The sequence below is a fragment of the Hypanus sabinus genome, chromosome 20 (assembly GCF_030144855.1).
Source record: "Hypanus sabinus isolate sHypSab1 chromosome 20, sHypSab1.hap1, whole genome shotgun sequence".
NCBI classification, from domain to species: Eukaryota; Metazoa; Chordata; class Chondrichthyes; order Myliobatiformes; family Dasyatidae; genus Hypanus; species Hypanus sabinus.
This window is the reverse complement of record NC_082725.1, coordinates 63,062,440-63,075,576: the sequence shown is the minus strand read 5'-3', so window position 1 is coordinate 63,075,576 and position 13,137 is coordinate 63,062,440. Positions and strand designations below refer to the sequence as shown.

General features: G+C 46.8%; 1 protein-coding gene across 7 annotated transcripts in view; it reads left to right on the top strand.

Moving 5' to 3' along the window:
• LOC132378591 (leukocyte elastase inhibitor-like) overlaps positions 1–13,137 on the top strand; it is a 54,906-nt gene that overhangs the window by 23,371 nt on the left and 18,398 nt on the right. For 6 of the 7 annotated variants that reach the window (XM_059945644.1, XM_059945645.1, XM_059945651.1 and 3 more), the window contains one exon: positions 10,573–10,747. In XM_059945644.1, coding sequence (XP_059801627.1) covers positions 10,573–10,747 — 175 coding nt within the window. Of the gene's footprint in view, positions 1–5,030; positions 5,050–10,572; positions 10,748–13,137 lie in introns of those variants that run through there. The other variant, XM_059945648.1, reaches the window with a different exon arrangement.

Here is a 13,137-nt window from a genome sequence, read left to right as displayed (position 1 = left end):
GGCGTTTGGATGTGTTATATGTGTGGAAATTAAGAGAGAGTTAACACTTCAGGTGAGTTCTCTCTCATCAGGTCTGAGAGACGGTTTGTGGTTTAGTATTATTGTGATATGTATGGTGAAGAGCTTATCTTGCATACTCTTTATACTTCTGTAAGTGGATTGAGGCAAAAATAAAACGTATGAAAGTGTAACAGCCACAGAGAAAGTGTAGTGCAATAACTAATAATGTGCAAGATCACAATGAGTTAGTAAAGGAACTCAGACGGAAAGTTGCAGAGAACGAAGAACAAGAGAACGTCAACAACAGGTTTCAGAGCTGATGCGTAGATGGATCGGTAGCAGGAAATCTAAAATAATCGCTCAGAATAAGAGCAGTGAATGCACTGGTGGATTTCTTTCCACATTCAGGCAGCAGGTCTCCATCTCATCTGTGGAACAGCAGCCCTGCAAGTCAGCTGTGACCAGAAACTGGCCTCCAGCTTATGTTCGCCTTTTCAAGTTCAAGGTTATTGCATTCAACATGTTTAGCGCCATAACGAAACTGAGGTGCACAACATAGTACATATAACTCACACAGCACAGGAAGTAATATTACCACAAATAGGTTAATAAATAATAAGGTGCATTTATGAAAAAAGTTCAAAAATGAACAGCATAACACTTCTGGCGCTTCATATGAGATGAGACCTGGGTGGCGGCAGGAAGCTCAGTGGACTCAGAGCCTGAGGGAAGAGGCCGTTTCCCATCCTAACAGTCCTTGCTCTCATGCTTCTGTACCTCCTGCCTGATTGTTTGACAGATGGGAGAGATCAATGACAATGCTAAAGCCCCTGTGTATGCAGCACTCCTGATCAATTTTTATAAGGATCAATAGCCTGATATATGTTTATTTACTACACAGGAGGCCATTCAGGCCATCAGATATTTGCTGGCTCTCAGACCTTTGCCATCCTGCAGCTTATTTTGTTGTAATCTTTTTTTTCTGTCACACAGGCCCACCAGCTCACATCTCTTGCTCCCCAATTGCACCAAGGACACTTTACAGCAGACAACTAATGTGCTGTAATTTGCCCCATGTCATTGGGACTTGGGACGTAACCAGACAACCTAGGTGGATCCAATGTCTGAACTCCATATTGCCAGCGGCAGAGGTCAGGATTGAACTCAGGCTGCAGGAGCTGCCCTGCCCCCATTGCCCCTCCGAGTGACCCTGTGTAGTTGTGTTGTGAAGTCTGCATATGTAGACAGTGGCTCAAAACATGTGGATACTGGCATCTTGCATACCCATGACCTTTACCAAATAGAAGGCCCAAGGGCAATGAAAGCATAGGGAGCACTACCATTTGTAAGATGTCACACCATCCTGACTTGGAAATAGATTGCCTTCCTTCACTGTCGCGGGGTCAAATGCCTGGAACTCTGTCCCTGTGGGTATACCCAAACTTCAAACACTGTAGTGGTTCAAGAAGGTAGTTCACTGCCATCTTCTCAACCCAGTGGTTAGCACAACTGGGTACCAGCACTCCAGGTTCAATTCCTGCCTCTGCCTGTAAGGAGTTTGTATACTCTCCCCGTGATTGTGTGGGTTTCCTCCGGGTGCTCTGGTATCCTCCCACGGTTCAAAGATGGTCATTAATTGGTCATTGTAGATTGTCCTGTGATTAGGCTAGGATTAAATCAGGGAATTGCTGGGCAGCGTGGTTCAAGTGGAAATAAATTCTCAAGGGCAATTAGGATTGAGCAATTAAATGCTGGCTCAGCCAGCAAACCTCACATCACTTGAAAAACTCCCTGCAAGGATCTAGTGATCTCTGAGGCACAAGAGCTTTCTCACTTTGTTCAAACGGATCTGTAACATCCACTCACTGTGTTGACATTCAACAGACCGCAGAGTCAATCACACCCAAGAGTTCTCACATACTGGAATTCCCCCTTTTTCCAAAGCAACTTTCTAAATAAAGAATATGATTTAAAGTTGATATGACGTGTCCAGAATAAAGTGTTTTAAAATCACAAGCTTTAGAATATGTTGTGTATGGAAATTATAGTCTACACTGAATTTAAGTGGCTTAAAGCTCGGTAAACAACAATTTTGGCTTAGGAAGTTATGAAAACCCCATTTTGTTATGGAGTTACCGGATATTTTCAGTGAGGTCTTTTTGCCAAATACTTGAATTTGATCAGTACCAGTGATGTCAGCACTGGAGAGACTGCAAGCAGTGCAGTTTATGAAGAGAAGCAGACCATTAACAACATCAGCTTTTCGGTGGTTAACCGTACTTGCAGCGTTAGTTGTACAGACCAACACCAATAGGAACATCAAACAAGAAGTTGGTGGAACTCAGTGGGTTAGGCAACATTTGCAGAGGGAAATAGATGATCCATGATTTGCGTCAAGACCAGTCCCAATGAAGGGTCATTGACTGTCACTTCACTCTATTAACACTGCCTGATTCACTGAATTCACCCAGTTGCTCCAGATTCCAGCATTTGAACACAGGAAATCGGAGCATCTAACCCATTAAAGACCGTTCAGTCATTCAATAAGATCATTACTGCTATGACCATGGACCTTTCTCCATAAGGTCATAGGTAATTTCCTTATTATGCAAAAATCTATCTATGTGTCATCGATCATGTAGATAGCCAGAGGCTTTTTTCCCTGGACTGAAATGGATAACTGAGGGGCATAAGGTGCTTGGAACTAGGTTCTGAGGGGATGTCAGGGGTAAGTTTTTCACACAGAGAGTGGTGAGTGCATGGAATGTACTGCTTGCGACAGTGGTGGAGGCAGATGCAATAGAGTCTTTTAACAGCCTCTTGGATAGGTACGTGGAGCTGAGAAAAATAGGGGGTTATGTGTGAGGGGAATTCTAAGCAGTCTCTAGAGTAGGTTACATGGTTGGCACAACATTGTGGCCAAAGGGCCTGTAAAGTGCTGTTAATTTCTATGTTCTATGTGTCTTCAAAACATTAAATGAGGTGACCTCTACAGTTAGCAGAGGACTTCACAGATTTACTGCTCTCTGTGAAAGGCAGTTCTTCCTTATCTTCAGCTGAATCTTAAGCCTAGGCATTTTAGTTTTTGTCTCACTTACCAATGGAAACAACTTTCATCCCTCTATCCCTTTCATAATTTTCCATGTTACTATATAATTGTCTCTCATTCTGAATTCCAGTGAACATAGTCCCAGGCTACTCAATCTCTTCTCATAGGTTAACCCCCTCATTTCCAGAACAAAAACCTGGTAAACTACCTCCAATGCCAGTCTATCATTTCTCAAGTAAGAACATCAGAGCTAAATGCAGTACTCCAAGTGCCCTTTACAGTTACAGCATAACCTCCCTGCACTTAAGTTCATTCCAATTGCCCTCTTGATAACTTGCTGCACCTGCAAACCACTCTTTTGCGATTCATGCACCAGCACTCACGAGTCCCTCTGCACAGCAGCATGCTGCAGTCTTTCACCATTTTAACAATAATCTGATCTTCTATTTTTCCTTCCAAGGTGGATGACCTCACACTTAACAACACCATACTCCATTTGCCAGACTCTTGCCCACTTATTTAATCTATCTATGTCTCTTTGCATCTTCTACAATTTGCTTTTGCTCTTATTTTAGTGCCAGCAGCAAAATTAGATCTGCTACACTCAGTGCCACCTTATAGATCCTTGAGGTGTCGGGGAAACTTAGGAGAGGCTCAGTGAGGGAACGGACTGGAGCCTCTGGAGGAACACGTTCCCAGAGATCAGCCGGAAGACCATCGGGTGCCCATGCCTCTATTCCAGATGGGCTAGTAGGACCCCGTGCCAGTGTGGGTCTACGGATAGAGGGAATTTACGCAAAAGCCGTTCTTGATACGGGATCACAGGTGACCTTATTGTACCGGTCTTTCTACAATCAACATCTAAAGCATTTGCCCGTAACCCCATTTGACGCCCTGCAGATTTGGGGTGTGAGCGAGGGTGACTACCCGTATGATGGGTACCTATCGGTGAGATTGGAGTTCTCGGAGGGCGATGTGGGAGTGTCAGAAGCTATTGAGACATTGGTGTTGGTGTGTCCTGACCCGGTGGAAACCGGTGGTGCTGCCCTCCTGGTGGGGACTAACTCCCCAGTTGTGCGACAGCTCCTGGGAGCTTGTAAGAAGAAAGGGGGGGGAACACTTTCTGGAGACCCTCTCGGTGCATCCAGTGTTTCGAACGGTGTTCGAAGAAGGGGTTGCCTCCCAAGGGCTGGACCCAGAGTGTAAATGAGGGACGGTGTGGTGTACGCAGACGAGGCCCAAGGTGATTCGACCAGGGGAGGTAGCACTCGTGATGGGGACCCCAGATTCCCAGGAGTGTTGAAGGGCGAAGCCCTGTTAGTAGACGCCCCGGATGATCTTGAAGGGGAGACACGATTTCCGGCGGGGGCGCTGGTGAGGCCTGAAGTGCAGAGACCAGGGGTGGTACATGCAAGGCGAATAGCTATAAGTGTCAGGAACACTACGGCAAGAGAAATCACCTTTAAGAGGGGAATGCCGCTGGCACATCTGTTCCCGGTGACGGTAATGTCTAGCGCACCAGTGAGGACCCCTAATGGGGAGGGATCGGAGCATCGAAGGGAGCTGACCGCTGAAGCCTTTAACTTCGGGGATTCCCCTGTGTCGCCGGAGTGGAAACACCGGGTAGTGGAGAAGATGCTGAAGATGGAAGCTGTTTTTGCTCGGGGCGAGTTTGATGTTGGCTGCGCCAAAAGCACTCGCCACACCATCCGGGTGACGGAGGACACCCCGTTCCGAGAGAGATCCCGGCGACTGGCTCCGGCAGATGTTGAGGACGTGCGACAGCACTTGTGCAAGTTGAAGGAGGCCGGAATCATAGCTGAGTCTCGAAGTCCTTATGCGTCCCCAATAGTGGTGGCACGGAAGAAGAATGGGCGAGTGCGCATGTGTGTTGACTTAGAATCGGTGAACTGTCCCTGATCAATATACTGTCCCGAGGGTCGAAGATGCGTTGGCCTGCCTGAGCGGTGCGAAGTGGTTCAGTGTGCTGGATTTAAGAAGTGGGTATTACCAGATCCCGATGAGTGCGGCCGATAAAGAGAAGACCGCTTTTATCTGCCCGCTGGGGTTCTTTCAGTTCGAACGAATGCCCCAGGGCATATCCGGAGCCCCAGCCACCTTCCAGAGGCTCATGGAGAGAACTGTGGGGGATATGAATCTGTTAGAGGTGCTGGTGTACCTGGACGATTTGATAGTCTTTGGATTGACTTTGGAGGAACACGAGGAGAGGCTGTTGAAGGTGTTGGGCCGGCTTAATGAAGAAGGGTTGAAGCTTTCCCTGGACAAATGCCAGTTCTGCAAGTCGTCGGTTAACTACATTGGCCATATCATTTCGCGAGAGGGAGTGGCTACTGATCCACCCAAGATAGAGGCCGTGACCACCTGGCCGAGACCCCAGAAAGTGGGTGCTCTGCGCTCATTCTTGGGGTTCTGTGGGTATTACCGGCGATTTGTGAAAGGATACGCCAAAGTGTGTCACCCGTTGACTCAGCTGTTGTGTGGCTATCCCCTGGTGGGGAAGAAGAGGATGGGGAACCAGAGGCAGGACGCTGGAGGATACTGGAACCCGGCAGACCTTTTGGCTCGAGATGGGATGATCAATGTGAAGAGGCGTTCCGATCTTTGAAAAGGGCACTGACTCAGGCCCCAGTGTTGGCTTTTGCCGATCCCCAGAAGCCATATGTGCTGCACACGGATGCCAGCCAAGAGGGTCTCGGGGCTGTTCTGTACCAGGAGCATGGCAAAGGATTGAGGCCGGTAGCCTTTGTCAGCCGAAGCTTGTCGCCATCGGAGAGAAACTATCCCACTCACAAGTTGGAGTTCCTGGCGCTGAAGTGGACTGTGGTGGACCAGCTGGGCGATTACCTGTACGGTGCCAAGTTTGAGCTGAGAACGGATAACAATCCTTTCACTTATATTTTGACTTTGGCGAAACTGGATGCCACAGGACATCGGTGGCTGGCGGCCTTGTCGGTATATGATTTCAGCCTGAGGTACCGCCCCGGACCCAAGAACGTCGATGCAGATGCATTGTCTCATCGGGAGCTGGGGGAGGAGGAGAGGGACGAGGAGTGGGAGAGTGTCCCTGCCCCTGGAGTGAAGGCGATGTGTCAGTTTGCTATCACCGAGAGAAGAGGGAGGATGGAACGAGCCGTGGACCATTTGGGGGTTTTTGACGACGCCATACCCCTAGTTTACTGTGACCTGACTGCACTGCGGACTAAACAGTTGCCGGAACTGAGTCCGGGGGAAGTGGCAGCTGCTCAGCAGAATGACCCGGGCATTGGCACAGTGTGGAGAGCGGTCGAGAAGGGGGATGGGGCGTTGGCTGAGACGGTGAAATACCCGTCCGTGCCTCTGTTGTTGAAGGAGTGGTCTCGGTTGAAGTTAAAGAACAAAATCTTGTACCGGGTAACGATGCCTCCGGACCAACCCCGCTGTTGGCAACTGGTCCTGCCGGAGGAGTATCGCCAGGCTGTACTCCAGGCCTTACCTGATGATTCTGGACACTTGAGGGTGGAAAAGACCTATGGATTACTCAAAGACCGGTTCTACTGGCCCCGGATGAGGGGGGACGTCGAAGAATACTGTAGGGGATGCCGTCGTTGCATCCGGAGGAAGACCCTGCTAGTGTCGGCAGTTCCACTGTCACATTTGCAGAGTGCGGGACCTCTGGACTTGCTGTGTATGGATTTCCTGTCGATTGAGCCTAACACCAGCAACACCGCGAATGTCTTAGTCATCACTGATCATTACACTCGCTATGCTCAGGCATTTCCCACCAAGGATCAGAAGGCGACGACAGTGGCGAAGGTGTTATGGGAGAAGTATTTTGTTCATTACGGCCTTCCCAGGCGAATCCATAGTGATCAGGGGCGGGACTTTGAGAGCCGCCTTATCCATGAATTACTGACTATGCTTGGGGTTGAGAAATCCAGGACTACCCCTTATCACCCACAGGGAGATCCTCAGCCAGAGAGATTCAACAGGACCCTGTTGGATATGCTCGGGACGCTGGAGATTGGGCAGAAAAGCAGGTGGAGTCGTCATATTGGACAATTGGTTCACTGTTACAATTGTACTCGCAATGATGCTACAGGGTACTCGCCCTATTATCTGATGTTCGGGCGGAAAGCGAGGTTGCCCATTGACGTGTGTTTTGGAGGTGGAGTGGGTGAATTTCCCGGGAAGTCCCATCTAAAGTACGTGTCCGACATGAAGAGGGAGTTACAGCGGGCGTACGAGTTGGCCGAGGCGGCGGCTACCAAACAAAATCAGAGGTATAAGATGCGGTATGATCGAAAGGTGAAGTTTGTACAATTATTACCGGGCGACCGGGTCCTTTTACAGAATTTGGGGCTCCCTGGTAAGCACAAGTTGGCAGATCGATGGGCGGCCAGCCCCTATGTAATAGAGAGCCAGATGCCGAACCTGCCCGTTTACCGGGTGAAACCTGAGGATGGAAAAGGGCCTATCAAGGTACTCCATAGGAATCACCTGCTGCCACTGGGTCAAGCGGTGCAGGTGGATAAGGAGCCCAAGAGGGAGGTTGTGCCTAATACAAGGACTCTGCGAGGGCGTGGAGAAAGGGAAGAGCCCGCTGCTGAAGAGCGGGGACGGGTCCCTCACTCGGGAATGGCTACTGATTCGGAAGAGGACGACTCAGATGAGTGGGCCCTGTTCCCATTCGCTGGTGCTCCAGTACCAGGAGAGGAGGCTCCTGGCCCTTCCCGTACTGAATTGGGTGAGAGGAGGGAAGGTCTTGAGGGTCAGATGGAGAGGCAGCCAACATTGAGGAGAGAGAGGGTGGAACCCGAGCGTGAGCCGGAGAGATTTCAGGTGAGGGAGGACCCCTGTGAGGAAGGGGGCACAGACCCCAGTCAGTTTGGATTGGCAACAACTTCTCCTCCACAATCTCCATCAACACAGGGGAACCACAGGCTGTGTGCCTAGCCCTCTGTTCTACTCGCTTTACACTTATGACAGTGAGGCTAAGCACAGCTCCAGTGTCCTATTTAAATTTTCCAATGACAGCACTGTTATTGGCCAAAAAGAAAGGTGGTGATGAATCAGCATATAGGAGGGAGATTGAAAATCTGGCTGAGTGGAATCATAACAACAACCTCTTACTCAGTATCAGCAAAGCTAAGGAGTTGATTATTGACATTAGGAGGAGGAAACCTAAGGTTCATGAGCCAGTCTTCATTGGGGAATTAGGGGTGGAGAGAGTCAGCAACCTTAAATTCCTCAGTGTTATAATTTCAGAGGATCTGTCTTGGGCCCAACATGTAAGCGCCATTGTGAAGAAAACATGACAGTGCCTTTACTTTCTTTAAAATTTGCGAAGATTCGGCATGACATCTAAAACTTTGACAAATGTCTGTATATGTGTGATGGAGAGTATATTGACTGTTTGCATCACCATCTGGCATGGAAACACCAATGCCATTGTACAGAAAAGCCAACAAAAAGTAATGGATAGTGCATCACAGGTAAAGCTCTCCCCGCCATTGACCCCCACCATCCAGGCTATGCTCTCTTGTTGCTGCTGCCATCAGGAAGGAGGTACAGGAGCCTCAGGACTCTCACTATTAGGTTCAGGAACAGTTATTACCCCTCAACCATCAGGCTCTTGAACCGGAGGGGATAACTTCACTCAACTTCAATTACCCATCATTGAAATGTTCCCCACACCTTATGGACTTACCTTCAAGAACTCTTCATATCATTTTCTTGATATTTATTGCTTATTTATTATTATTATTATTATTATTTATTTTTTTCTTCTCTTTTTTTGTATTTGCACAGTTTGATTTTTTTTTGCACATTGATGGTTGTCCATCCTAGTGGGTACAGTCTTCCACTGATTCTATTGTGTTCCTTGTATTTACTGTGAATGTCTGCAAGAAAATGAATCTCAGGGTGGTATATGGTGACATACATGTACTTTGATAATAAATTTACTTTGAGTTTTGAACTTTCCATTGCTTCTGTAACTTCTCCCTTTGGCATCTTTGCTATGTCCACCACAGCAAACATTTGCATAAAATAGTCATTCATAACCTCGGACATTTTGGCATTATCCAGTATTAATTCCCCCTTCTTGTCTTCCAAGGGATCTAATTCACTTTAGCCACCCTTTTCTGCTTTATATAATTATAAAAGCTTTTACTATCTGTTTTTATATTTTGTGCTAGTTTATTTTCATAATCTTTGGTCTGGGGAAGGAGGGCAGGGAAGATAGAGGCTAACACTCTTTCTGAGTGTTTCTGCTCACCAGTTCTCTCCTCCTCCGGCCACCCCAAACCCATGCTGAAATGAAGATTTTAAAGAGCAGTAGTCTGTACCCACTTTGGATACAAAAGAAGGAATAAGCCTGCCACTTGTGTCCGGCCAGGTTTAGGACAGTTTAGGACCCCAAGTCTTATTAATGTTAACTGTTGCATGTTGTACCTCATGTCAGTTTCAGAAAGCATGCATGCTTTTTCCAGCAGATTCGGAGGTATAACCAGTGGAAATATGGCCAGCAGATTATACAAGGAGGGTGGGTTGTTGGTTGACTGAGTTATGGAAAGAATGTCTGATCTGTTTCTCTGCCCTCCTCACCCACAGCTACTTAATAATTAAAAAAAAATTATTACTGGTCCATTCAGATTCTATTGGTGGGTGGTGCAGCCGCTGGGTGAAGATCCCGCATGCAGCACCCGTTTTAGGACACAGTCCCCTCAGCCCATCTTTGGATCAGCTGATTTTTGGGCATCTTTTGGGCTTAAGATGTGAGTCCTCAAAAGCGGCATTTGTAACCCTGATGATATTGCTGGGAAATAGAAACAATAAGGTCATTTCTATCCTGAATTAATTAGAACAAGACACTTTTCATACAATTCTTCAAAACTGTAGAGACCCAAATATACCTCCCAATCTTTCGTCCCATTTAATTCTTCCTAATATTACAACAATTATTTAATTATTCTTTTTCAGGATCTGGCTATCACTCCTTCCTCATTGACCTCCACTGAGTGGTTAACCAGGCAATTTTAGAGAATATTTGAAGATCATCTGGGGGGACCAGAGTCCCACAGAGGCTGAATTGGGAAAGGGCAGCAGATTTCATGTGAATCATTTTTAAATGGTTGCAAAAAACCAAATTTCGGTTTTCTGGTAGTTAATGGACTGCCTGTTGTAGAATTGGAACACTGTTTCACAACATGAGGGAATTTCATCCATCTAGCCAAACGTAATGTAGTGCATCTCCCAATCTCATTCTTACCCCATTCCCTTGCAATGCAGCACACCTGATTTATTTGAACATTATATATAGAGATATGGGGAGGAGGAAGTGGAGGGGAGGGGGATGCAGATGGACTCTATAAATGAGGGACCTGTACAAGCAACCTATTGCAAACTGAGAACTGTTTAAAAATTTTTGGCAGTGGGCTACAATTTTTCTAATGTTGTATTTGGAAGTAGGATTACTATAAGAGCACTCCATGCACAACCTGTGTTTTCCTTTTGCTTTCTAGAACAGCAATGGGGTCTCTGACTGATGTAAGCACCAAGTTTGCCCTTGACCTCTTGAGGCAACTCAGTGAGGGTAACAGAACAGAGAACATTTTCTTTTCTCCATTAAGTATATCAACAGCTCTGCTAATGGTCCACCTCGGCGCCAGAGGTAGCACTCTCATTCAGCTGGCCAAGGTAGGTGAATGTTACATCAGTGTAATTATACAGCAAAGGAATAGTCAGGTGAGCTCAACAATTCAATTGCTTCAGTATATGTCTTTAATAATTTATTTATCATTTCACATCCATTCTTCCCTTTAATGCACCTTACCAAACTAATTCCATCTGCAAACCCCAACAAGGGTTTTTATCCAACAGTGGAACAAAACTCTTTTACCAATATAGTTGTTTTTATTTGTTCATTTTTCTGCATCTGGGTATCACATATAAAACCACTGTTTATTGTGCACCCCCTACAGCCCCGTGAGAATTTATGGTTGAGTTGCCTTCTTGAAGCACTGTAGTCCTGGTGAAGGTGCTCCCACAGTTCTGTTGGGTAGGGAGCTCCAGGTACCAGACCCAGTGATGATAAAGGACCAGCAATATATTTCCCAGTCAGGATGCTGTAAGACTTGAGGGGAACCTGCAGCTGATGGTGTTGCCCTGAACGCGCTGCCATTGTCCCTTCTGTTGATAGAGGTTGTGGACCTGGCCGGGTAATTGCAGTGCATTTTTTAATCGATACACATTGCAGCCACTAAGCAGCGTGGTAGAGGGAATGAACATTTAAGATGGTGGCTGGGGTGTCAATCAAGTGGCCTGTTGTGACCTGGATGCTGTTAAGCTTCCTGGGAGTTTTTGGATCTTCACTCATCCATGTAAGCTGAGAATATTCCATCATGCTCCTAACCTGAGTTTTGTAGATAATAGAAAGGCCTCTCACCAATCAGACCGTGCCTTTTCTCACCACTCAGACCGTGCCTTTTCTCACCACTCAGACCATGTCTTTTCTCACCACTCAGACCATGCCTTTTCTCACCACTCAGACCATGCCTTTTCTCACCACTCAGACCGTGCCTTTTCTCACCACTCAGACCGTGCCTTTTCTCACCACTCAGACCATGCATTTTCTCACTCCTCAGACCGTGCCTTTTCTCACCACTCAGACCATGCCTTTTCTCACCACTCAGACCATGCCTTTTCTCACCACTCAGACCGTGCCTTTTCTCACCACTCAGACCGTGCCTTTTCTCACCACTCAGACCATGCGTTTTCTCACCACTCAGACCGTGCCTTTTCTCACCACTCAGACCATGTCTTTTCTCACCACTCCTCAGACCATGCCTTTTCTCACCACTCAGACCATGCCTTTTCTCACCACTCCTCAGACCATGCCTTTTCTCACCAATCAGACCGTGCCTTTTCTCACCACTCAGACCGTGCCTTTTCTCACCACTCAGACCATGCCTTTTCTCACCACTCAGACCATGCATTTTCTCATCACTCAGGCATCGGTCTGGGACACTGTCCTGTGGATGTCCTGTTGCTGAGATGAGTGATGTTCAATCGTTTGTGCAAGGAGGGATTTCAACCATAGGAGTGCTTTCTCTTTGATTGCATTTAATCTTTGATTGGTAAACTCTGTCAAAGGCAGTCGTTCTCACCTTGCTTCTGGAGTTCAGCAAGTCTGGTGCAAAGCTGTGATGAGGATCTGGGTGTTTGAGAGTGGACTCATTGGGTAGTAATTAGCTGGATTTGTTCTGTCCTTTATAAACAGAATATACCAGGCAAGCTTTTACATTGCTGGGTAGAAGTCATAGTTCTAACTGTAATGGAACAGCTTAATTCCAGGTGACTGTGATCCTGAAAAGCTTAGCCTTTAGCACTATAACTAGGATGTTCCTGGTTCCACAGATGGTATTACAATTCTGGAGTTCAGACTTCAAATCTGATGCTGAAGCTCTGTACATCCTCCTGTGGAATGCATGCGTTTTCCCCAGGTGCTCTGGGTTCCTCCCACAGTCCAAAGATGTACCTGGTAGGATAACTGGTCGTTGTAAATTGTTCCGTGATTATGTTAGAGTTAAAAGGGGGGCTGCTGGAGCGGCGTGGAATGAAGCGATGAATCACTAAATAAATACAAACATACATACGTAAATACACAGCAACAGCAGATTTCCAGCATCTGCAGATCTTCTCATGTTTGTGATTTAAATACACACATATATATATACATATATGAACTTAGATAGATAGACTTCTGTGCAACCATTGATGTTAGCCTTTCCTTTATGCTCGTTGAGTGGATTAACTTGACTGAAGACTGCCTTTTGTCTGGTGTGGTAGTTGGGGTTGGGTGGAGGGGAAGTTGAGATCACCTACCCATTTGTCAGTCCTGACTGAACATGACTGCCAGAGCTGGAAATGAAGCCACAGAAAACAAGCAAAGACTGGAAGTACAGGAGGATTTGCCGATGGCATCTTGCTGCATACTCTGAGCATGAGCGGTTCTGTGATCAGTTGCAATGAGCAATACTAGTGTGTGATCAATTACTCTAATCAAAAGAAAATAACACATCATACCT